General features: G+C 41.8%; 1 protein-coding gene across 3 annotated transcripts in view; it reads left to right on the top strand.

Moving 5' to 3' along the window:
• Positions 1 to 20,853, top strand: part of AMPD2 (adenosine monophosphate deaminase 2) — a 368,990-nt gene extending 348,137 nt beyond the window's left edge. For 2 of the 3 annotated variants that reach the window (XM_040337637.1, XM_040337638.1), the window contains exons 16-18: positions 14,627 to 14,800; positions 15,008 to 15,118; positions 19,310 to 20,853. In XM_040337637.1, coding sequence (XP_040193571.1) covers positions 14,627 to 14,800; positions 15,008 to 15,118; positions 19,310 to 19,558 — 534 coding nt within the window. In that variant the 3' untranslated portion in view covers positions 19,559 to 20,853. The remainder of the gene's footprint in view (positions 1 to 14,626; positions 14,801 to 15,007; positions 15,119 to 19,309) is intronic. The other variant, XM_040337639.1, reaches the window with a different exon arrangement.
• The last annotated feature ends 6,514 nt before the right edge of the window (positions 20,854 to 27,367 follow it).

Raw genomic sequence — 27,367 nt, 5'->3', positions numbered from 1 at the left:
ATAGAAAATGATTCGGATATCTTACCCGCTATTTTGACTTTCGCACTCGGTTGTGAATATAGATTTGAAAACCAGCTCATCATCCCCTCTCCCAATCCTATATATTGTAGCGTTGCTTTTAGAAACATCCACTCAACTCGGTCAAAAGCCTTTTCTGCATCACTAGATACTAATATCTTTGGCTTCTTTTGTTTTTGTGCCAAGTATATCGCATTTATAACACGCTGTGTATTTTCTCTCCCCTCTCTCCCAGGTGTAAATCCCACTTGATCTGGGTGTATAAGGTCTGAGATATGTTCTACCAACCTTATAGCGAGGATCTTAGTGAATATTTTTAGGTCTACATTCAGTAATGATATAGGGCGGTAACTAGCACATTGTGATGGATCCTTCTCTTCTTTTGGAATAACTGTTATGTGTACCAGCAGTGTTTCGTTTGGTATTTTCTTACCATCTCGCAATGAATTATAAGCTGCTGTAAATCTTTCAGCCAATTTCTCAAAAAACATCCTATAATATGATAGAGTAAACCCGTCTGGGCCTGGTGCCTTGCCCAATTTTTATATTTTATTGCTTCCGCAAACTCCCCTGTTGTTATTGGTTCATCTAATTTTCTAGCTATTTCCTCTGGTATTTTTGGCACCTGAGTTTCTTTAATATATTCTTTAGCTTTTTCCAATTTCTCTTGATTCTTCTCCAAAGAGGATTTCTCATCCAGCTGATATAGTTTCTCGTAATATTCCTTAAAACCTTTTTGCAATCTCCAGCGGGGTGTTGACCATTTTGTCTTTAGATGTCTTAATTTGTGTAATATGTTTACCTATATGAGCTTCTTTTAGGGCATTTGCTAGAATTCTACCTGGCTTATTCCCATACTCATAAAATGTTCGCCTCCCCCTTATTAATTTAGCTTTGGCTTTGTCGATCAACAAGAAGTTAAATTTTTCTCTTGCTTCCTCTAGTTCTTTTTCTATTGATTGAGCCTGAGATTTTTTATTAATGGTTTCTAACTCTCCAATACGTTTAAACATCAAATCTATCTGTTCATTTAATATTTTTTTTCTATGTGCTCCCATTGCGATAAGGTTGCCTCTCATCACGCACATTTCCCACAAACAGAAGGGGGTTGTTTCGCCTGTATCATTCGCTGTAAAAAAGAATTCTAGCTCTTCCTTTAACTTCTCTTTATATTCACTATCTTTTAATAAGGTCTAATTTATCCTCCAGTGCCATCCTTTCTTGTCTACCTCTCCCCATTTTATTGTGCAGTCTGTTGGAGCATGGTCTGAGAGCGTACAGGTTCCGATAGAGGCATCTACTAAGGATGACGCCAAATTCTGGGGAATTAAGACGTAGTCAATTCTAGTATATGTCCTATGTCTTGCCACAAAGAACGTGTAATCCTTCTCCTGTGCATGAGCCATCCTCCAGCTATCAATCAATTGCAGTTCTTGTAAGAGTTTTTTAGCTTTTCTTAATTTGATATATGACAGATGAGAGATACCTTTTGACGTGTCTTTTATGGGATCCAGGGCCATATTCAGATCCCCCCTATTACCAAAATCCCCTCTCTGTGTTGATGGACCTTTTGTAAACATATTTCAAGGAAATTTATCTGATCGATATTCGGTAAATATATATTTACCAATGTGACCTTCTGTTGGTTCAAAATTCCTTTGACTATTAAGAGGCCTTCTATCTCATCCCTAATCACTGCAGATTCCTTCCAGACCACTTGCTTGGATATCAGCATAGACACTCCACATGTTTTAGAGCTCTGCGATGTACTATGGTATTGTTATATCATGTCTTTGTCTTGGGGTTCAGAGGTTGTTTATCTTGCACCTTCTTGCTACGGCAAACTCGTTTCAGATGGCCGGTCCTACCACAATTATGACAGGTCTGATCCTTAAACCGGCAGACTTTGTAATCATGGTCTGTATTCCCACAACGGTAGCAAGCTGACTCCCGGCTTGGTGGGGGTCTGTATTTCCAGTTTGCAGCAGTTGGTTTGACTGCTGTTCTGAAAACTTCCTGCTTCACCTCTTCCCTTCTGCTCTGGGGGTTCAATTCCTCTGTATCTCTCACAGCCATTTCCATCACTGAAGCTATCTCAATTGCCTTTGTAAGGGTAAGGTCTTTCTCTGTTAACAGTCTCTTTTGTGTCGACTCACAATTCAGTCCCATGACAAACTTATCTCTCAGTGCAGTAGGTAGGTAGTCCCCAAAAGAACAGGTAGAGGCTAGTCTGCGAAGGGCGAGCACATAAGCTTTAATCTCTTCGCCTGTCTGCTGCTGCCTCTGATAGAAGCGAAATCTTTCTGCAATCTCTAATGGTTTAGGCTGGAAGTGATTCTCTAGCAGTGTCAGCAGCTCTGCCAATGTCTTAGCTGCTGGTTTTACAGGGGAAAGCAGATCTCTAAGAGTGTCATATGTCTTGGCCCCAACCACTGTCAGAAATACTGCTACTTGCCTGTTGTCTGGGATGTCATTTGCACTGAAATACTGTTCCAGTCTCTCAACCCAGGAACTCCAGGATGTCTGTTCTCCATCAAACTCACTTAATGTCCCGATTAATGACATTTTCCTGCTGGGATCTGTGATTGCTTTTATCCAGGTGACAATCCACAATGTCTTTGTCTCTCTCTCAGACTGATAGACACTTTGTAGATCCCATTCTCGTCGCCACTGTTATATCCTCTGTGTTGTGAGGGACACAAGACTCTGGACTGGAACAATGGATGTTTATTCAGTACAGGCTGTACACTGCAACATGCATCTCAGGACAATACATATCTCTGCTTCCTACATGTGGTCTCTCTAAGATGGCTACTATGCCCCTTGACCCTTGTCATCACTGCTGGGTGGAGCCAGCCTTAAAGTGCCAGTACATGTGAAACCCTTCAGGTATAACAGGTATACTATAGGGAATCTGCGGTTCTTAAGGTTCGGGATTGTATCCCCTTTAAAATGTGTTTCTTGCATGCACTAGGGCACTTGAGGGGCGGAGTCATCGAACATGGCGCCGTAGGAGAGTTGCGGCGTGCTCCATGCCTCAGATGCTCTCCCCAATGAGCTAAAAAAGACCGGACCGATGACGGAGCTTTGAATGAATTAGATGGGATGCACTAACCTGGGCAAAACTGAAAAGGAACTGCCGTGCGGTGTGTGCTGCTGTGCTGTCTCCTGTGCTTCCGGGATCCCGTGCTGCAGCTTAAGCTGATCCATCCGTATCTAGCCGTGTCTTGCACTTGGTGCCAGCTGGATCAGAGGGAGGTTGACTAGGGCGTTGGACCGGCCCCTCTGTGCTGTCTTTCGAAGCGGAGGTGTCCAGAGTCGCATCTGGCCGTGTTCGGCATTAGGCTCCGGCTGGATCGGGGGGCCGGCTCTCCTGTGCTGTCTCGAGTCGTGTACCCACATTGCGTGGGACCGACTGAAGCTGACGCTGCCTGGCCGCTGGGGGAGGACGGGAAGGACCTCCGTGAGCGGGCGTCCCTGGGTTCCCGGGCCGTGGAGAGTGGTGAGCTGCGGAAGGCTGCCTGGGATCAGCAAGTGTCGCCGAGATAGACTGTAAAGAGATGAAAAATGACTCGGCAGTGACACCTGAAGGAACTCCCCAGCAATAGCAACAGCCACAACTTACAGTAATGTGATGGATACAATTTTTCTTTCCCTCTCGTGTATGCTGTATGCTGTCATATCAAGTACTGTGAAGCAATCGTATGTAAAGTAAAGTAAAGGCCGGGGCTAAACTCAGCAACTTAAAAAGGAGGACATTGGCATTGGCTTTTATTGGCTTTATAAGGGACCGCTCAAACAGAGGGGGGACCGTATGCATAGGAGCAGTACCCTGAGTATCCTAGGCAGCCCCCCGGTGATCTTCTGCTTTCCTGTTTTTTCTGTCTTGCTGGACTTGGTATCTATATAAGGACGTTAAACGGGAAGAAAGTAGATAGAGGGAGGCTGGGTATTTCCCGACTTCACTGACTGTTAACTGACGGTATTTAACTGCTTAAACCATAAAGTAAAGGAGAATGGTGAAGAAGGCCACTAAAGGTAATACAATAACATCCTATCTAGTGGCCGAAGGCTCTGGTCAAGGGACAGAGAGCCCAAGGAAAAAAGGGACCCAAGCGTCCCCGGTAAAAAATACTGCCGACCCAGAGGTACGTCACGCCTTAGAGGAGACCCTGGGAATGAGTAAGGATAAACGTAAAAAGGGTACAACACCTGGGGTTAAAGGGGTAAGTAAAGATCAGAAATCCCCAGAGAAACAACAACAACCTGACCACCCCCCTGAAGGACCACAAGCCCCTCCCACCAAGCAAGACATGACAGATATGATGGAGATGATGTCACGTTTAGAACGGACAGTGAAAGGGGAGATGGGAGCAACAAGGAAAGATATCAGAGTGTGTTACAGAGGGTAGAAGGTTTAGAAGAGCAACTGGAAGAGCACAAAAATGCAATTGAAAAACTGAGAGACCGAGCAGATATGAATTGGATAGAGATAAGAAACACACAATATAGATTGGAGGACCAAGAGAACCGCAGCAGGAGGAAAAACTTGCGGGTAAGGGGCCTTACGGAAGAAGTAAAGGACGGAGAACTGGGTGAGACTTTACAAGAGATATTCAATAAAGCACTTAAACGAGAGCCAACTGCCCAGATGCATTTTGTAAGGGTACACAGAATACAAAGGTCATATAACGTCCAGAGGGATGCACCAAGGGACACTATAGTAAGATTCAAGGACTTTGAGCAGAAAAAGCTAGTGTCCCAAAGTACGAGAAACTCGGTTTAGTTGGACTATAAAGGTACATTGCTGCTTATATTCTCAGATTTATCTCCAAAAACGTTGGCACACAAAAGGGCATTGAAACCATTGACGAACCATCTCCGGAAAAAAAATATTATCTATAGATGGGGGTTTTTTTGCTTGTCTGTCGGTCAAAAATCAGGGAGTGTCGGCATACATTCGGTTCCCTGAAGATGTAGAGGAATTTTGCAGTAAACTAAGTATACAACATATAAAGGTAGATAATTGGGAAAGGAGACCTCCGGCCTGGAAGAGGTGGAAGGACCAAGATTGGAATAGAATGTAGAGCCTAGAATATAGGACATGAGTTATAAGAAGGAATGAGTAATAAGAAACTGAAGAATCTGAGAGACAATTTTTTATTTTTTTTTGGTATCCTTTTTGCTGATTTTTTTTTCTCTGTTCTTCTTCTCTTCTTCCTCTCCTCTTGAGGGGGTGAGGAGGATAGGAATAACAGGGGGAGATAAGGGAAGTATTAAGTGTCATGTGGGTTCGGTCAGGTCTATTGGGGGGAGGAAGGAGGTATGGAGTAAATGTGTCCTCCCCCAAATCCGGGAGATGTCCTTAATTTTAGGGATGAAAACCGGAGGAGGGGGGACATATTAAAGGCCCTAAGAAAGGCCCGCTCGGCAAGACGCCTGGATGGGCGCAGATCGAGGGAGTCTTAACATTGTGGTACAATGTGCCTGGGGGTTGGGATGGGAGGAGGGAGGGGGGTATATGTGGTATATGTGGTCTCTTAAGTAGTATGTATATGTTTAGGTTATGTTGGTTAAGATTGGTGGCCTCAAATTTGACCAGGAAGCTCTTCTATGTCACGCAGGAGTCTGATTCGAGGATATGAAGAGAAAAGATAGAAAATGGCTGCATTAAAAATTGCCACGTACAATGTACGGGGTCTAAACAACCCAAATAAGCGATATCAGATACTGCAGGATATGAGGAGACTCTCGGTAAATATAGTGTTCCTACAAGAAACCCATTTAAAGATAACATCTAAGACAAGATTAAAATCAAAAGATTTCCCTACCTGGTATCATAGTTACTCCCCGAATAAAAGATCAAAAGGTACTGCAATCGGATTCGATAGAAACACACACTTTATCCCAGAAGCTATAGAAATGGACCCAGAGGGAAGATACCTATTCATCAAAGGTTCTATGTTTAATCTGAAATATACATTAGCAAATGTGTACTGCCCTAATGTGAGATCGGCTGTATATTTGAAGAGAATCCTGAACAAATTAGAAAGATTTAGAGATGGCAAGGTGATCCTTACAGGAGATTTTAATTTTGTCTTTGATCCATTCCTGGATACCCAACCGGTATCATTGAGGTCAGAGGGAAAATATCTAAGGGCAATTAAACATAAACTTCACCAAATGCAATTAGTAGAAGCCTGGAGAATTTTACACCCAAGAGAGAAAGACTTCACATATTTTTCATCGGTTCATAGGTCATACTCAAGAATTGACCATATCATCCTGGATCATCGGTTATTGGAAGGATTGAGAAGTGTAGACATAAAATCTATAACGTTGTCAGATCATGCCCCAGTGGTGATGTCCCTAGATGTGGGGGAAGTCCCGCCGGAGCAGAAAACATGGAAAATAGATGAATCTCTCCTAAATAACATCAAGATAGCCGATGATCTGGAAAGGGATATGTGCCTATTCTTTCAGGAGAATGACATAGAAAATGTTGCTCCCTCGACGCTATGGGAAACACACAAGGTATACATGAGAGGGAGGTTGATAGCTGAAAAAGTTAAAAGAAAAAAAATTAGGCAGGCACAGAAGCAAAGGTTACTAGAAGAAATTGGGAGTCTAGAACAGCTACATAAAAGATCACAGGAAGAAGAGGTATATAAATCATTAACTAGGAAGAGAGAGGACCTATGTAACCTATTAGAACAGGAAACTAAATGGGTATTTAATAAAATGAACAATAATTTTTATGCCATGGGGAATAAACCAGGGAGACTCTTGGCAAGGACTATCAAACCAAGAAACTCACACAATTTTATTCTAAAAATAAAAGATAAAAAAGGAGAACTGAGACACTCTACTAAGGAAATAACTAAAATATTTCAGGAGTAGTATCAAAATCTATACAAGGTTAATCAAGAACAAGGTACAATAGAAACCCAGAATAGGAGAATTAAAAGGAAAAAATATCTAGAAAAAGTAAAGACCCCGGGTCTATCGGAGAAATTAATTAGTAGATTGGAAAGGGAAATTACAACAGATGAAATAAGTCAAACTATAAGGAACATTAAGATGGGAAAAAGTCCTGGTCCAGATGGGTACACTTCAGCCTATTATAAAAGATTTGGAGAGATTCTTGTGCCCTTCTTCCAGAAGTATATGAATTCCATCGGGGGAGGCATGAGAATACGAGAAGAGGCTCTAGGAGCTCACATAACCCTGATTGGGAAAGAAGATAAGGATCCCTCACTATGTGCAAGCTATAGGCCCATATCCCTGATCAATGTGGATATAAAAATCTACTCAAAAATCCTGGCTGAGAGAATAAGACCACTCTTGCCAGGATTGATAGAGAATGACCAGGCGGGATTTGTACCGGGGAGGGAAACGAGGGATAATATTCTGAGAGCTTTATTTTTGATACAAAAGGCCAAAAAAAGCAAAGAGTCAATACTGTTTCTGTCATTGGATGCCGAAAAGGCGTTTGACAGGGTGGACTAGGAATTTTTGCAAGTTGTCCTGTCACATGCTGGATTAGGCCCAAACATGCTTAGGTGGATAGGGGCATTATACTCTAGTCCCTCGGCCCAGGTGAGGGTGAATGGCACATTATCAGATAGATTCCCAATCTACAACGGGACCCGCCAGGGATGCCCGCTTTCCCCCCTCCTGTTTGTCCTGACATTGGAGCCGCTAATGGAGACAATTAGGATGAACCAGGGAATAGAAGGGATAGAAGTGGGAGGGAGGGAGCACAAGATCTCTGCGTTCGCAGATGACATGATGTTGTATGTATCTAAACCGAGGCAAACACTTCCGAGGATAATAGCCGAATATGAGAGATATGGTGAGATCTCAAATTTAAGAATCAATCAAGAGAAAACAGAGATTCTGAGTATTTCGGTGGGTCATAGAGAACGCAGAGATCTTGAAGCTCTATATCCGTTTAAGTGGAAGCAGAGGAGAATGAGAGATCTAGGTGTTTTCCTATCTACTACAGAAAGGTACCTATATGAAGATAATTATATACTTTTATTAAATAAATTAAAGTCAGATTTAAAAGGTTATAGCGTAAGCAGAGTTTCTCGGCTAGGAAGGACGAACACAATAAAGATGATGATATTACCTAAAGTTCTATATATTTTTCAAACCCTCCTGACAAAAATTCCAGAAGCCTTCTTTAGAATCCTGGGAAAGATAATTAGGGGATTTATTTGGAGGGAAAGGAAATCACGTATAGCAGTAGAAACTCTGATCAGATCTAGACAAGAAGGAGGACTCCAACTGCCCGACTTCAAACGGTATTATGAGGCCTCAGTACTGAGGAGGATGACGGACTGGTTCCTGAGAGAGGAAAGGGAGAAAAAGAAATGGGTAGAAGTAGAAGAAAGCCTAAGCGTTGACAATCTGGGAGGAAGAATATGGGTTCCGAAGCAATATAGAGGACTACCCCAAGATATCCCCATAATGACAAAAGAAACGTACAAAATTTATGATAGAATATGTAAAAGGGAAGAATGGCCATATAATAGTCCACTGATGCCTCTTACGGGCACAGATTACTTCAAGCCAGGGATAGAGGGAGGCATATACCTGAGGTGGGGAACTTCAGAAACATTAAAATTGATGGACTTGATGAAAGGTGAGGTTTTATGCTCTGTTCTAGAACTACGTGAAAGATACGGAGTATATCCAGGAGATATTTGGAGATACAGACAAGTCAAACATTTTATAAATACCTTGCCGAAGCCATTACGAGCCCCTAATGATCTAAATCAATGGGGAAAATGTACACTCCGGGGAGGAATAGGAAAACAGGGACTTTCTAATATCTATAAGATATTGACACCTAATGGAAAGTTAGAGGCATTGAAAATAGTTAAAAGCTGGGAAGCAGAATTGAACCAAACAATATGTATAGAAAAAAAAAGGAAGGTACTTGATTATGTCCATTCTAGATCAATGGACGCTAAGGTTAAAGAAATGAACTATAAGCTTCTCTGTAAATGGTATTATGTTCCAACGAAAATGCACAAGATAGACAGTGGGATATCACCCTTATGCTGGAGAGAGAGTGGGAGGGAGGGATCCCATGCTCACATATGGTGGCAATGCCCCCTGATACAGGAATATTGGAAAGAGGTACTGGCACAGATAAAGGGGATCAGCGGGATACGAGGTGAGACAAGACCCCTGGGAATGTCTATTTCATAATTCGGGGATGACAAGGAAAAAATATAAAGGATCATTGGTCCCATATTTATTAAATGGAGCTAAGGTACTTATCCCCAGGAATTGGAAGAAAAAAGAGGCACCTACTATAGAGGAGTGGTTCCGTGATATAGATAGAATCAGAGGGATGGAGAAACTGTGGTCATTCCACGGTAACTCTAGGATGGGACATGAGGAGTTATGGGAGGGATGGAGGAAGTTTGGAGAGGTGAGGGAGGGGGGAGGGAGGATTGAGGAGGTGCAGGAAGAGGAGGTGTGGAGGTGTGAGGTTTCCTCTGATTACCCTCCCCCCTCTTTTTTTTTATTCCACTTTCTCTCACCTTCACTCTGAAGAAAGAGGACTGGGGAGGTAGAACTCCTTTAAATCCACAATACTTTAGAATCCTTCAACCTTAAAATAGGAAGGTCATAATATAATCTTTAAATTAAATATGTTGCACATAGGGGTGTTTATTTCCTTTTTTTTCTCCTCTCTCTCTCACCTGGAGAAAGAGGAGTGGGGCAGGTTAGCCCCCCGTAAATCCACATTATTTTGAATCCTTCACCTAGAAATGAAGAAGGTTAGAATATAAATTTTAACCTAAACTAGAAAATGCATTTCCTGAGGAAAATGCGAGTGGGAATGCTGAATTGCTGAGCCCGAACCAAAGCCATTCACCATAACCACTACAGTATCTTTAGGACACACAGCTCCTTTCTCTATCTGCAAAGTAGAGAGTATCCTGACTTCCTGGTCGCCCCTCCCCCCTCAGGAGGTTTCCCCTCCCCCTCAGGAGGTTTTCCCCTCCCCCAGGTCAGTGAGGAGGACTTCGCTGAGGTAAAGAAAGCTATTTATGGAAAGAATTACCATTACAAACGCTTTTAATTCACATACCAAATACGTGAAATACGCCTTCAAACAAACCTTAATAAATCCACAACCGTACATGCGATCGATACAGCGACTACACCGTTTGAAAGACACGGCCCTTGTGAACGCAGCGATATGAAATTTATGTTGATAAACTTAAAAATGTGGCCATGTCAGCGATTTAGAAAAGAGCGTCTTTGTGTGTTTTGCAGAAACATTTTTTAGATAATTTAACATGAGTCTATGAGAGAAGATTTCAGGCACTTGTCCTTTAGAAGCTCCAGGAACTAAAACTAAAATACGTATCACAAAACTGATCACATTGCCTGAAACCAGACAAGCATACCTACGTTTTGATATATAAATTGTGTATGACAAGTAGATCTTGTGGGCGTGAGAGCAATTTGTTCCCCCTTTTTTTAAAGATCATTTTCTTTTTCAAAGATCTCCACTGTAAAGGTCACATGACACACTCTAAAGCTGCTCCATAGGGTTACATTATAACCGATTGCATTTTCTGAAAAAATCGCTAAACGTAAATTGCGTTTTCCCAAAAACCGTAAAAGATATCAATCTGAAAAGTCATGTTTGGATAGCTGAATATTTTGTGACCGCTTTAAAGTTTGTTTGGTGTCTGTAAGTGAAAGTATGAAGGAGCTGAAACTTTTGGCAGAACGTGTGTTTTGAAGCAGGAAAAAGGATGTTCTCATTGACTTCAATGTTAAAAAAAAGTGTCTAAAAGCTTAATATTTTAAAAAGTATAAATAGTACAAAAAAACTTGAAGAAGTCCCATCGTTAGCTGAATGAGATGAACATTTTAAAAGTTGAATGGTCTCAATAGCTGAAAGTATGCAGAAGTTACGCAGAGCCAAAAAACGTACGGAATAAAATTAAAATTAAGAAGAAGAAATATCAATACTGGGAATGCTTATTAAAGCATTCCCACTAATAATAAAAAACGAATATCAATACTGGGAATGCTTATTAAAGCATTCCCACTAATAAGCTGCACACATGGGTGACCCTCACTAAGGGAATGATCTAGTCAGATTTACCATACCACACGCAGAAATATTGGGTGTGTCTTTCCCTTTTTTTTTTTTTTTCTTTTTCCATCCTTCACTCTGAGAAAGAGGATTGGGGTGGTGGAACTCCCTTAAGTCCACAATACTTTAGAATCCTTCAACTTTAAAATAGGAAGGTCAGAATACAATCTTTAAATTAAATATGTTGCACATATGGGTGTTTTTTTTTTGTTTCTTATTTTGTCAGGTTTTACTAAGAGAAAGAGGTATGGGATATGCGGAGTCCCTTTAAACTCATGATTCATACCTACATATTGGAAAGGTTAGAGTACTTCCCCTTGTTGTGTTTTTTTTTATTCTTTCTCCTCTCTCCTCTCACCTTCCCTCCATCTTTACATCTCTACCACTCCCTGTACCTGGAGCCTATCCGTACTTACCTGTACCTGTCCAGAGAGCTATTAAAGTGAATCAGGGGGAATGTCTTAAACAGGGGCACATGGAGCAGAGGAGGATAGGATGAAGCACTATGCACTTTTGAATAAGTACCACCAAAGATTAACCTACATAAGGGATTATTAGGAGACCGTGTGTGTTGTTGTATGTATGTCAATATATAAATGTAATAATGTGTCTTTTGGTGTAAAGTCTTTGTTAAAAAAAATGTTTAATACAAATTTTATTGAAAAAAAAATGTGTTTCTTGTAAGAAGGTAATCTGTGAGTTACGTCTATTCAATTCCGATAGCAATCTTATTCGTTTTTCCGGGATATTTAGCCCCTTGACATTATACGTAGTAAATGTTATATTGGTCATGTTTTATCCTGCCAGCTAAAATTACCCAGCAAAAGGGGGAGAGAGGGGAGCACAGTGAAAAAAAAAAAAACAACAACCAGAGGGGGAGAGACAACCGACCAAGAGAAAAAAAAAACCCTCCCCTTCCTACCCTTTACTTCTCCTCGTAGGAATACCTTCCTCACGTCTGTAGTCGCCTGGTGTCACTCCGAGGACCAAGCCCCAACAGAAAAAAAAAAAAAAAATATTCAAAAATTAACAATAACAAAAAAAAAAAAGGAGAAAGAAAAAAAACTGAAACGCCTCCGACTTGTCCTCCACCCGGAGGAGAGGCGTTTAATGTAGGGGTGCTGAAAAGCAGAACGCAAAAGCAGAGCGTCCCTAGGCAAGGCCCTCCTTCTTCATCTCCCTCTACTAATTTGTGTTTCCCTCCTTTTTGTATTTCTTATTTTACATGTTTTTAGCCTATTTTCCCTTCCCACCCCTCCAGTCCCTTTCCTCCCCTTCTATATGTCTTTAGACTCTTAAGCTTATCTTGGTCTTTTTTTCCTCCAATTTCTCTCCTGCTTCAACAAATCATATTGATCATTCTTTCTTATTGGATAACAAGAAGTTACAGTATTGATTTACATACATGTATACAAGAGAAAAAAAAATACATCTATTTCCATTTTGACACTTCTCAGGTATCTGTATATCAGTATACATATATCTACTCTCCTTATATTCAGGTTCCCCTCTCTTTAAACCTTTATTCTCTCTATGGTCTCCTTACTCTTACTCTATTTACATCCATTCCCACATAGATCAAACTTTCCTCCCCTCTCCATATTACAAAAAAAAATCAAGACAAATTTCCCCCTTCCCTCCTCCCATTTATTGTGCTCTTTTCCTCTCCCTTAAGGAGGCACAGCCACTCAAATACCCTCCCGCTCCCTACCCTTACCTTTACCTCCTTAACCCAATCCGTGATCTGCGTTCTCTTCTCATTAAGCTCTTAATTTTACCCCTATCTCCCTGTGAGTCAGCAAGACTTAACACAAGCCCTGTTAGAATTGATCAGTGTTTTAATTCCATTCCCTCTTAGGGTTGTGATCCCATGTGTCTTCTTCCCCCTCCTCCCCCCTCCCCCGTCGCTGTGCCTCTCTTATATTACAAGTCCTTTATTTAAAAAGAAAAAAAAAGTGTCCCACGATGTTAATCCACCTTCAATCATGCCGCTCGAAAAAATACCAAAGATGCCTCCCACCGACTACGATCTCTTTGCTTTGGCAGCTCTTATATGGGCAAGGATGGAGCCACCCGGTGATGTAACCAGGTCACCCTGCCCCCTTCTGATGTCATGTGACATCACATACTTCAAATAGCTTATGACATCTGTGATTTGCTCTAGTTGTTCAAGGCTGTATTGGAGGTAGAAGTTTAATCTTGATAACAACAATATCATAGAGAGATCTGTCTCAAAGTGCCTGGTATGGATTTTTTGGGGGGCACAATACACTGTATTATATAGTCTGCACTGTATTATATACACTACACTGACTGCACTATATACTCTGCACTGTATTATATACACTACACTGACTGCACGCCCAATCCACTGTCTACCCTGACTAATCTCTCTCTTAATTCACACTATATACGGCTGCTGTGTAAGCATCCTTATATATTGTCGGGCGTTACCTTTTTTTTTTTACTGGGCTAAATATATGGGGAAGGGTGATACTCAGCTCAGTTCATTAATGAGCATATTTATAAGGCATTGATAATATGCTCATTAATGGTATTTGAGTATTTGAGTGGCTGTGCCTCCTTAAGGGAGAGGAAAAGAGCACAATAAATGGGAGGAGGGAAGGGGGAAATTTGTCTTGATTTTTTTTTTGTAATATGGAGAGGGGAGGAAAGTTTGATCTATGTGGGAATGGATGTAAATAGAGTAAGAGTAAGGAGACCATAGAGAGAATAAAGGTTTAAAGAGAGGGGAACCTGAATATAAGGAGAGTAGATATATGTATACTGATATACAGATACTTTGAAAGGCTCAAGTGAAAGGCTTAAATGAATCCGTTTTTTTTTTGTTGGGCTAATTGAAAAAAACTGAGTGGATTTGAAAGAACCCTACCCACACCTCCGCTGTCAGAATACACTGATCACAGATAATCAAAGGAACATGTTCCAACAACCTGGTTCGAGAGAAGGCAATGACTTCTCTGGAACGGGAATGGGCATAAATGCTTCAAAATTAAGCTGGCCCTTACTGAAAGGCTGAATTTCGATCCATCTACAGCAAGCTTTAAGCTGGTAAGAGATCAAAAGGACACTTTAGCAGTTCATTTTAGAGAGGGTTAGGGGGGAAAAAATATGCACATTTGGTAAAATAAAAATGTTACATTTAACTTTAGAAAATAAAAAAAAAAACATTTTTTTCCCATGGTCAAAGATACACTTTAAATCTGATCAATTGGGAAGCAATCACATGGATATTTCCATAGATAATAGTTAAAATTACAATTTCACCTGTTTAGAAATACACCCCATAGAGGGGACCGAGGACTGGTTGCACATAAAAAGAAAGAACGATGACGATTATAATTGCATAAAAATCTGACTTTAAATTTGCCATTTTTCTTAAGCTTGTCTCCTTTTCATTTGTCCACCTTTGTTTAAGCTCATTTGTTTCTTCTATTCCTGTCGTTGCAGGCACCTGTTTTACAGTATTTGTACTACCTGGCACAGATTGGCATTGCTATGTCTCCTTTAAGCAATAACAGTCTGTTTCTGAGCTATCACAGGAATCCTCTCCCAGATTTCTTATCACGTGGCCTTATGGTATCATTGTCCACAGATGACCCTCTTCAATTCCATTTCACAAAGGTACTATTGTGCACAACATTTATATATTTTATAGAATAATACACTACTCATATATGTGTAATTTTCATGAAGTTTAACCCAGAAGATTTTATTTTATTGGCAGTAAATTTATTTCAGTTGTCAGCAAGGGGTTAAGTCTTATGATCACAGACAATAAAAATCTCATGTGTAACTGAATGCCTTCTCATGTTTATATCTATGTTACAGGAGCCTTTGATGGAAGAATACAGCATTGCAACCCAAGTATGGAAACTGAGCTCATGTGATATGTGTGAGCTGGCAAGAAACAGTGTTTTAATGAGTGGATTTCCTCACAAGGTGACACAATTATGCATCAGATCATCTACTTTTGTGATCATTAAAAGAAATTTAATGCTGGATTTTTTTCATGGGAAAACTTATACAAACAGGTGTTACAGATCAATTTAAAGTAAAACTGTACTATAGCTATATGAAAGTTGTGATTTCCCTTGCTGTCATACGGATTCAGTAACTTGGTATGACACTGTAACCTTTGCAGGGCAAAGTCAGTCACAACCCCCTTATACTCACTTTTACTGTGCTCCCTCAAAGCTGTGCAGTTGTAAATAATACTCAGCTCTTCCAGGGTGGGGTACATGTGGTCTGCTTCCTTGTGACAGCGCCAATCACTAGGAACTGTCACATGCCCAGGAAATTACATCACCACAAGGTTCTGTTTAGGAATGCAGATAAAGTAAGTACATGGGGGCAGGGATGCTCTTTACAGAGATACCATCACTTCACTGCATCGACAGTGTATCTAAAAAGCATATCTAGACCGAAGAACAAAAATGTTATATATTGTAGCTTATCAGTCCTTAGCTTTTGTGGCTTCATTCTTACATTTTCAGCTGGCGATCCTGCAGTAAAACACTTTCATGCCTAGAGTAACAATGGTCATTCATTCTACCATATCTTTGGAGGAGCAGTGCTGTCACACTTGAACAGGATTACAGAACACCTCCCCCTCTCCTCTTCTTTACAACATGGGAAGAGGTGTTCTGTCATTGGTTGAACTAGATGGACTTGTCACACTTAAATAATTCAGATTACCAAACAAATTTTAATATTACACAAAGATAACTTGAGTAAAAACAACATGCACATTTTAAATGATGATTTAATATATTAAGACAGAAAGCTGACCAAACCTGCCTGACTTTATGTGAAAAAGTAATTTCCCCCTAAAACTAATAACTGGTTGTGCCACCCTTGGCATTTAAACGTTTGCGATAACTGGCAATGAGTCTTCCACATCACTGTGAAGGAATTTTGGCCCACTCTTCTTTGCAGAAGTTTTCTAGCATGAACAGCCTGTTCAAGGTCATGCCACAGCATCTCATTCAGATTTTTTTTAACAGAAAACTGTATCAAAGGTTTGCCCAAGAAAATACAGCTCCCGGTAGTACAAAAGAAAAAAGAGAAAAAATAGTAAAAAATGGTACAATGGTATATTATACAGTATATATCTTATTCTGTCCATATGCATCTATCCAGACAGACCACACATTGTCAATTTTCCTGGGACAATTCCTGCTTTCATAGGTGTAGGAGACTTCCAGCGCAAAAAAAAAATTCTCTTCTCGCATAAAATACCAGCACACTGTGTACACAGGGGTTGGCTTGGGGATAAATATTTACTAGGCGCTGGGGACTGAGGGGTGTAATTCAAAAAATTTAACGGTATGAACCGATCTTTCGATGAGATCATGGAAGTCACATTGGTGGAGACACAAACCTCACAGTCCTCCTTCGTAAGCTCAGGGATATCCATGCGCCATTGGTATAAGATACGAGTGGACTTAGTATCATAAGCTACAAATAGACTAAGATACAGGGAAGACAAGGACTTCCCCATCACTCGTGAGGCAAGAAGGTGTTCAATTGGGTCAAACTCCAACACAACAGGCCGAGGGAATTGTGTTCAGAGTGCAAGTTTCAATTGCCAATACTGAAACACCATAGATCCCCTTAGGGAGTATTTCCATCTAAAATAGCCAAAGGGCACCACCCTCCCATCAGAGATGACCTGCTTTAACGTCGTTACCCTTCAAATCACCCGCAATTGCAGATCAGGGATTTAGAAGAGATGAGGGAGCGAGGGATTACCCTACAAAGGGAGATGTGGGGAAAACGTGGAGGATGTTCTATATACAGTGGGTATAATGAAGACTGACACCGTTTTTTATTTATCCAGCTGTATTTACTAGTGCAACTTATAACATCCAAGTGAAAGATATAACACCAACATGTCAGAAAAAAAATCTCGGTCCCTAAAGTGCAGGAGTTTGAAGATAAATGTATGGGGTGGAGAGCCTGGCGGGCCACGGTTTGCAGGAATGCTATGAGCTCTGTCAACCGAGAAGTAGGGTGAAAACTTAGGCCACAGGAAAAGTAATTGTAGGAGAGTTTCCATGAAGGTGGTAGTGTCAGAGCCCTCCGAACCTTTGGGGAGCCCGATTATTCGCAGGTTATTGCATCAATTGTGGTTCTCTGCATCTTCTGCCCTTGCTTCCAGGTATTTGACTTTAATCTTTAAGGTGTGGAGGTCTGCATTATGCTTGATGTGCTCTCGGAATCTATCTAAATTCCTGTGGATAAGCCCAATCTCAGTTTGCAGGTGGTCAATCTTAGTGTTAAGGGCAGCTTGGCAGCCATTGATTGCTTGCATAAGGGAGTCAAACTTAGTAGAGTCCGAGGAAGAAGGCTCTGGACTGCCTGTCTGGGTCGCAATGTTGCAGGCTTCAGCAGTGGAGCCTCCGCCAAGGCCTCAGTACTCACGGAGTCGGCTGTACGGCGAGAGACTGGCACTTCTCCCTCTAGTCATCGTTGGGGGTCACAAACTGATGGCCAGACATTCTCCTTCAGGGTTTTCTGGTGGAGTGCAGAATTCATGGTTCCATCAACTATGGAAAGTTGTCCAGGTCCTGAAGCTGCAAAGTAGCCCCAGACCATCACACTACCATCACCATGTTTGACTGTTGGTATGATGTTTTTTTATGAAATGCTGTGTTAGTTTTACATTAGATGTAACAGGACGAACACCGTCCAAAAATGTCACCTTTTGTTTCATCCGTCTACAGAATATTTGTCCAAAAGTCTTAGGAATAATCAAGATGTTTTTGGGCAAATGTGAGACGAACCTGTATTCTTTTTGGTCAGCAGTGGCTTTGATCTTGGAACTCTCCCATGCATTTCATTGTTGCCCAGTGGTGTAATTTTTGTAGGCTGGCCACCCCTGGGAAGGTCCACCATTGTTCCAAGTTTTCTCCATTTGTGGATAATGGCTCTCACTGTGGTTCACTGGAGTCCCAAAGCCTTAGAAAAGGCTTTGTAACCCTATCCAGACTGATACATGTCCATTACTTTATTTCTCACAGTTCATTAATGATTAAGTATGAGGGGGGGGGGCAATTACTTTTTCACACAGAGCTAGGCAGATTTGGACAGCTTTTTTCCCTTATTAAATTAAATCATCATTTAAAAACAGCATTTAGTATTGATCTTTGTGTAATATTAAAACTCATTAGATGATCATTGTTAACAGACCAAATATAAGTGAAACGCATAATATTCATTATAGTTTACATACACTTTTAATACATTCTCACTGACCTTTCTCATAGTGGACCATTGTACTAGAAAGTGTCATAGGCTGGCTATGTTTTCAGTTAAAGCGGAGTTCCACTCAAAAGTGGAAAGGCTTCAATGCCAGGTTTCCTTACCAGAAATCGTGGCGGCTGCACCCGACAGCCAATCAGATGATTGGCTGGGGTGCCGACATCGTGGGCTCACTGGACAGATAAGTCTCCATATATTAAAAGTCAACAGCTGCAGTAAAAAAAATTGTGGGGGAAACTGGACTTCCTCTTTAATCATCCACTAAAACAAATACGAGTAAAAACTATTAATACTTTAATGTATTGATCACATGCAGAGTAGTGCTTGCCAAGAGTCAACATGCAGCCCTCCAACTGTAGGAAAACTTAAAACAGTGAGCTTTTCTAAATAGGAATCTACAACTGTGTACTGCATTTTCTCTACAGTGAGAGGACTACAGATTTCTCTTGTTCTAGATATTCCACTTTACACATCACCAATGAATTTGTAACATCAATTTTAAGCATCAGATTGAAAGGTCAGCCAACTGAATATAGTATTTCAGTTGTGGATGCACTGTTGGTTATTACCTCCCAACTTTGTTAGCTCTGTTGCCTCCTGATTTTAAATCATATTTGTTCATCTGCAGTAAGGGAAGTTTTAGATCTTTATTTGCATTATCCAGAAAACATTTACGTATGCCGAGTAATAACTATTAATAATATAGGGGCAAGACCTGGAATCTCATCTTCAAAATTCCTGAAATATATGATAGCCTGGTGGCTAAATCTGCTATTCAGCATGCACCCAAAAATGTTTGTGTAACCCCTTAACATGTACATTTGCTGTGAAGGGCTTCTATTTATTTTAACCTTTTTTTTGTGACAGTTCAAAAGTTACTGGCTGGGCCCCAATTATCTTCGTGAAGGTCCAGAGGGGAATGATATCAGAAGAACCAATGTACCTGATATTCGAGTTGGGTACCGTTATGAGACTCTCTGTGAAGAACTTACACTAATTACTCAGGCTCTGCAGAGTGAGGAGCTGGAGACCATTCCAGAAGAAATGTGTATGGGAGCTGGACTAGAATGCAACACTAAAGGAAATGTCAATAGTATTGGAAAAGAAAACAATTAACCCTGATTGAACCAAGAACTCTAAAGGGGGGAGGGAAGAGGCGGCCAGGGATTTGGATGACCACATGCATGGGGTTCATCATTTGAAAAAATGAAGCATTGATAATAAAGATAATTAGGGGAAGAGAGCAGATCAAGTAAAGTAGAGTAGCAATTGGCATTGTGATTATATAACAACATATAAGAAAATAAATGATGCAAGAAAGATAGTTATACCAAAAAAACGTGCAAAGACATATAAAGAGGACATTGTTAATATTGTTCAGAAAAACCTTTAGAATGGGAGCATGGATTAACAATTCTTGATGCTGAGGATCAGAATGACTGATTTTCACAATGGTAGCGAATAATTAGTAAACACAAAGCTTAAGTAAAAACAGCCTTTATCGTAAATTAAAAAATAAAATAAATACGACAACCGGGACTATGGAAAAGCCTGTGTAATTTTAACAGAAGCGGAGGAAGGATCTTAAAGTGGGCCTAGTATCAGATTTAGGTCATCCTACTAATGCATGCATTATAAATAATGTGTAAGAGCTCATTCACACCGTGATGTGCAGCATGACCCATGTTGTAACATGCGTTAATTCAAATAGTAATGGCACTGCAGTTGTGTGTTGTAATCCAAAGTTAAATGTGAACTTGAGAGATAATATATTTTATACCTACTACAGTAATGGCCGCGGTCTTCTGGGTGCTGTGCCAAGCAGTTGCCCTTCTGCATAGTAACTGCAGTTGGTCATTTGATCAGCACAGACGTCATTTAGAAAAAAAGGAGCGCAAATCGTTCTTTGATTGGATGAGGTGTTACCACCTCTCCTTTCCACTTTGTTGTATCAGAGAACATTTTGCATTCATTGAGACAAGTGTAGAGCGTTCTCTGAACAGTGCCACACTGAGGGAGTGACCCCCCCCCCCCCAATGGTTACTATGCAGCAGGGCAGCATATAAGCACAGCACCCAAAAGATGGCAGTAATCACTGTAGTAGCTAAGGCTACGAAAGGGATTTACGGGTTCCGCAAAGACTGATTACCTACATTGTGCCAAGCTGGCCCAACGTAAGTATGTAAAATAGATCATCCCTGGCGTTCAGCTTTAATTGCACCCCAAAGCACATCTACTGTGCATTAACACATATCTGTGTTTTTGTACACCGCAGTGCAAAGATGCACATGTAAGAGAAATTACCAAGGGTTTGTAATTCTAAGCATCGATTGCCCATTTATTATGAATGGGCTGTTTAAAGGGGTTGTAAAGGTAAATAAAAAATTCCCTAAATAGCTTCCTTTACCTTAGTGCAGTCCTCTTTCACTTACCTCATCCTTCGATTTTGCTTTTAAATGTCCTTAATTCTTCTGAGAAATCCTCACTTTCTGTTCTTCTGTCTGTAACTAAACACAGTAATGTGACACTTTCTCCCTGGTGTGGAGAAAGCCTCTTGAGGGGGGAGGGGGCGAGCAGGAGGGTCAGGACGCTATCTACTTTGCAGATAGAGAAAGGAGCTGTGTGTTAGCGGGTGTCCTGACACTCCTGCTCGACCCCTCCCCCCTCAAGAGGCTTTCTCCACGCCAGGGAGAAAGCCTTGCATTACTGTGTGTAGTTACAGACAGAAGAACAGGAAGTGAGGATTTCTCAGAAGAAATAAGAACATTTAAAAGCAAAATGGAAGGATGAGGTAAGTGAAGGAGGACTGCACTAAGGTAAAGGAAGCTATTTAGGGAAAACATTTTTTACCTTTACAACCCCTTTAATTAAATGCACACTAACACATGAAAATGTGTGCGTTTGGGGTAAATAAGCCCTTAGTATACCACCACCTAATAATACCTCCAGGATAATGCCTTTATCTGACTTTCGCTTAAGGAAAAAAAGCAGCTTCTTTCTTCAGGCATAATCCAGGGTCACTTCCTAAATGCTCTTATTTGTCCTTACGGTATAATTAACATTGTATTACTTCCGTTTAACATTTGCTTATTGTGTCAGTACCGAGACTTGTTTAAAACATACCTTTGTTATGCATGTTTTAAAAAGCTCTTTCTTATTTCAGACAGTTGAATTTGTTTCTTTGACCAACCTGTGCTAGGAAGACTACCTGTTAATGTTTTAAGTTCCCCTGTAACACTGAGGAGGCAGACCATATCAGTAGAGTAGATACTGTCAGGTAAAGAAATCAGTAGAAATGCCTGATGTAAGTCAGGCTATTAATACTGGCCCAGCGCAACAATGGAATTTGACTTATGCGATTTTTGCACTAGCAAAGAAAACGCTAGTCACCAAATGTGTGAAGCAGTATAGCAGCTATTATATTAAAAGGTTAACTGGTTCAAATATGCCTATAATCTCAATGATCTCATACACTAAAAAATAAACATTAACAGCGCTTAGTTCAAGCCTTCCGTGCTTAAAAGGTAAATGTGTCACCACATCCTGCTAAATAAAGGTTTCTGATGGGAAATACATATATGAAAAACACATATATAAACCTCAATAAAAACCTCCAATGAATTAAAATAATCACAAAGTCCTCAATGTAATTAAAATTGCTCTGAAGTCTTCAGACAGTGATGGATGTCTGACAAACTAAGATACACAGTCTCGCAGGGACTTTCTGTCAGTCCTATAGCCAAAAAGGAAAACCTTAAACGACACTTCTGCAGTGACTGTGCTGATGCATGCATTGACACGTTGGGATCCCCCAAAAAACCTCACTCACCAGATGGATGTCATCAAAAAGCATGGAACGCTGACTCTCTATCTGGAGTATATGATGGTACAGCTGGATCTCTCCCCGTCCTTCTGCTACCGTCTGGTGGGCTCTGGTTGTGCTAATCAATAAAATTCAAAAATGGCGCTGTGTCTCAATCGATAGGCTCGCAGGCTCTCACTTAGTTCAGCTGCCTGGGGATTCCTCCTCCCGACGCCGTGAGTCCCGGGATCCCGCTCACCTGATTGGACGGTTGGATCACGTGACCACGCCCTGACGCGTTTCGTGATTGGATGTCACGTCTTCAGAGGGCCCTCTGAAGATGTGACATCCAATCACGAAACGCGTCAGTGCATGGTCACGTGATCCAACCGTCCAATCAGGTGAGCGGGATCCCGGGACTCACGGCGTCGGAAGGAGGAATCCCCAGGCAGCTGAACTAAGTGAGAGCCTGCGAGCCTATCGATTGAGACACAGCGCCATTTTTGAATTTTATTGATTAGCACAACCAGAGCCCACCAGACGGTAGCAAAAGGACGGGGAGAGATCCAGCTGTACCATCATATACTCCAGATAGAGAGTCAGCGTTCCATGCCTTTTGATGACATCCATCTAGTGAGTGAGGTTTTTTGGGGGATCCCAACGTGTCAATGCATGCATCAGCACAGTCACTGCAGAAGTGTCGTTTAAGGTTTTCCTTTTTGGCTATAGGACTGACAGAAAGTCCCTGCGAGACTGTGTATCTTGTCAGACATCCATCACTGTCTGAAGACTTCAGAGCAATTTTAATTACATTGAGGACTTTGTGATTATTTTAATTCATTGGAGGTTTTTATTGAGGTTTATATATGTGTTTTTCATATATGTATTTCCCATCAGAAACCTTTATTTAGCAGGATGTGGTGACACATTTACCTTTTAAGCACGGAAGGCTTGAACTAAGCGCCGTTAATGTTTATTTTTTAGTGTATGAGATCAATGAGATTATAGGCATATTTGAACCAGAGTAGATACTGTATTGTATGGTGCTTCATAATACTTCTTAGATCTTCTCATTATTAGTTTCTGATACGCTTCATTAAGAGAGCTATCTTAGATTTCTATTATTTTTGACTCACTTAAAGCGGTTGTAAACCCGCATGAAATTTTTTTTTTTTTTCCTCCTGTAAGGGAAAAGTCATAATGAGCTAATATGCACCGCATATTAGCTCATTATGAAATACTTACCTCGGAACGAGGTGCGTAGCACTTACCTGGTTCACGCCGAGCGAGATTTCATCTTGCCTCGGCGTGTCTTCCGGGTATCGCCGCTCCAGCGCTGTGATTGGCTGGAGCGGCGATGACGTCACTCCCGCGCGTGCGCGTGGGAGATTTAAAACTCGGCAAGGTCCGGCGGCTGCCGGTCCTTTCGCCGTAGATCCCCCCTGCACATGCGCAGCGGCGCATTGAGAGGGGAATATCTCCTAAACCGTGCAGGTAAGCCTTGTTATAGGCTTACCTGTAGGTAAAAGTACAAAAAGTGGGTTTACAACCACTTTAATCTTACCAAGTTCCTTTCCTTTTCTTAACTTTTCTCTGCTGTCCCTCTAGTATTATTTCTACTAGCGACTCTCTTCTGTTTTGTATACCTGCATACTATTTTAAACTGTCATTCTATTTAAATCAATACTTTTACCCTTATTAAAATGTACACAAAATCATATCCCCATAACTCTAATGCCCTGTACACACGATCGGTCCATCCGATGAAAACGGTCTGATGGACCGTTTTCATCAGTTAACCGATGAAGCTGACTGATGGTCAGTCGTGCCTACACACCATCAGTTAAAAAAAACGATCATGTCAGAACGCGGTGACGTAAAACACAACGACGTGCTGAAAAAAAAACGAAGTTCAATGCTTCCAAGCATGCGTCGACTTTTTAACCAATGGACGTGCCTACAAACGATAGTTTTTTTCTATTGGTTAGGTGTCCATCGGTTAAATTTAAAACAAGATTGCTTTTTTTTAACCTATGGATAAATAACCGATGGGGCCTACACACGATCGGTTTGGTCCGATGAAAACGGTCCATCAGACCGTTCTCATCGGTTTGACCGATCGTGTGTACGCGGCATAAGTTGTGCAATATTTAGTGGCTTCTTCAGGAGTGAAAATATTAATCAACATAAACAGTGAGGAGGATGTCTGTGCACACCATAGTGAACAGTCACTTCTTTTATTCACCAGGGGAAGGTATTATGTAGACACTTGTAGAAATAATACTGGAATGGTGAGGAATGTGACCAGCAATGAAAGTAAGCTGAGACAACAAACTCTTTGTCCTGGGAGCTTAAAAACCGGCTGAATTTTTACCGGCTTGGCATCCACAATATGCCCCACCGAAATGCTTCCAAACACCTTTCAATTCCAAGCAAGATAAAGTTACAGTAGGGTTAGCGCTATTTCAGTCCCTTAGCTTCCAACTTCGGGATTTCAGCCACATCAGAGATGGTAGCTACCCGGCATGCTGCTATGCCAGGCCCTAACATACAGCATGGCCACTCTTCAAATGTGGGCATGTTCTGCGACAGGGAATCCCCTTCCTCCCCTTATTCCCCTATCACTACTAAATGAGATCTGTGGGCAGAATTCTCAAGCAGGTGGGAAGCAGCTTTTCTTGGCAACCAAGGTGGACCTAGAGGCTTTGGCTTGCATATAGACAGGGCATTGAAGAAAGGGGGTGGAGGGGCTCCAGCAGGACATCCACCATAAACATACATAGTTTACTGCATTAGAAAATACATTCTTGTTCCTAAAGGAATGTGTCAAATCCCTGGAGACTGCATGCGAATGTTACACCCACCGTCTGAAATTCCTGCATCTGTGCAGTGAAGGTGGCGAAAATAGGGGTCACTGCAATAATCTGATGATAAGAGGCATCCCTGAAGGCACAGATGTTTCTGACCTCAAAGCTGCTTTCAAGGCACAACAAATCTAAACATGCGCCTGGCAATACCCACAGCCTAATGCAGGACTTTCCTAGAGATATCCTGTGCAAGGTCTTTCTCAAAGGCCAATACAACTTAGACAGAGCTATCACCTATGCATTGCTTGATCTCTATGACCTCTACTGGACCACATTAGGTCCACTGAGACAACCTACAAATGTAGTCACTCTTTTCACCCTATTGTGAATAAAGATGACCAGAATTTCCTCCTGCACAGCACCCAACCTGTTCTGTTTTCTAGACACCAGAGAACTTTCTGTTCCAAATTGGCTGGAGGTACCCTCAGATCCCCTGGACCAACTTTCTCAACCTTGCAGATCTCATCACCACCTCAGATCCCTAGCCATTGTCCCAGATGGGAAAACACCTGTCCGGGACCCAAAGCTTATGAGGATTAAAGCTTGATTTGGTTAGAGTGGACCCATTCTCTGTCTACCTACCTTCTTAACGACACAGGCCATTACTGTTGAATATGGAACTGTAACAGGAGTGACTTTTGGGCACAGATTAAGCCAGGAGATGGGGTGGCAAGTGAATCATAATTCATGTATTACATGAGATGGGACATTAATAGTAATTCATGTTTGCAGCATGTCACAAGTTGTTGGCTTATTCAATGTGGGACACATTCTGTTGAAAGGTGTTAATTGCATCTACTCCTAGACATTTCATTGTCCATTGTGTAAAGGTGTGACTACCTGTCTGTCGGAGACAGAACATCTGTCTAACGATGTGGATTGAAGGGAACTCATTGTGTGATGATATTTTGTGTGAATTGTATTGATAAAAGTATGTGATTGAAGCCCCATGGTGTGAAGGGGGGTGGAGATTTCAGTGTCCCTTTGATTACGGTCACCTGCTTGTAACTGCATAAAAAGCTGAGAAGAAACCTTTAAAGCATTCTTGCATTGGAAACCAGAAAGCACAGAGCTGTGTCTCATCTTATTCTGGGAATGGGATGGATAGGGTCCTGTTGGTTGGAGTATCGATAAGCTGTCTTGGATGGGATGGAAGGTCGTAAACGGTGGTGACCGTTACAATTGGTGGCTAGCAGCGGGATAATTCCATTGCTTAAAGGACAGCTACAAGGACTACTGGAGAACCGTGGCAGACCAGCCAGCAACCATAAGAAGATGGACGTGATCACAGAACTTGTCCAAATGGATGGAGCGGAAAGACCCAACTTAGCGGAAAGGCCCAGCGTAACAGACAGGACCCCGGAGGAGGCAAGCTTTGATCGGGCTGTCAAACTAAGACTGGCACACTATGGTCCTAACCCTCCACCGGAGATCATAGACTGAGCTATAGCTGCTGTGGACGCAAATTGGCTACGGCAAAGACGTTCTGCAGCAGCAGAAGTCACGGCAGCACCAACTGAAAGGAGAAAGATACATTTTGCTGCTTTTAAGAATTTCATTGAAACTGAAGGGGAGATTGATGGGTACCTTGCTGATTTTGAACGGCAATGTGCCCTACACCGGGTGCCCACAGAGGAATGGGTTACCATTTTTTCTGGGAAATTGTCCGGCCGGGCCAGTGAAGCATTCAGGGCCATCCCAGACAAGGATATTATGAACTATGGACTGGTAAAAGAAGCACTTTTGGCCAGGTATGCCGTCACACCAGAGGCATACCGGAGGCGGTTCCGAGAGACGAGCAAGCAGACTGGAGACTCATATACCGAGTGGGCATGCCACCTACACCGCACAGCATCCCACTGGGTCGATGGATGCCAAGCAGAATCCGGGGAAGAGGTGTTCCTGCTGGAGCACTTCTTTGACAAACTGTCCCGGGAATTCAGACAATGGGTCCGGGACAGAAACCCTTTCTCCTTGTCTGAAGTAGCTCGCCTGGCGGACGAATACACCGCCGCCCCCCGCAAACTGGACAACTCTGTGGTCAAGACCACAGCTCGGGTGGATTATCGATCAGCGGCACCCCCGCCGGCTATTGCCTACAAACCGCACCGTCCTACAACACCACCTCCAGCGGCCACTTATCCTCAGAAGCCTAGGTTCAACTCCCAGGACTACTCACAGCCCATCAGGTGTTTTGGGTGTAAACAGCTAGGACACAGAAAGCTAGACTGTCCATTGAATCCACCCAGGCAGTCG

This window comes from Rana temporaria, chromosome 2 (assembly GCF_905171775.1).
Source record: "Rana temporaria chromosome 2, aRanTem1.1, whole genome shotgun sequence".
Taxonomy (NCBI): Eukaryota; Metazoa; Chordata; class Amphibia; order Anura; family Ranidae; genus Rana; species Rana temporaria.
This window is presented reverse-complemented; position numbering and strand designations above follow the sequence as displayed.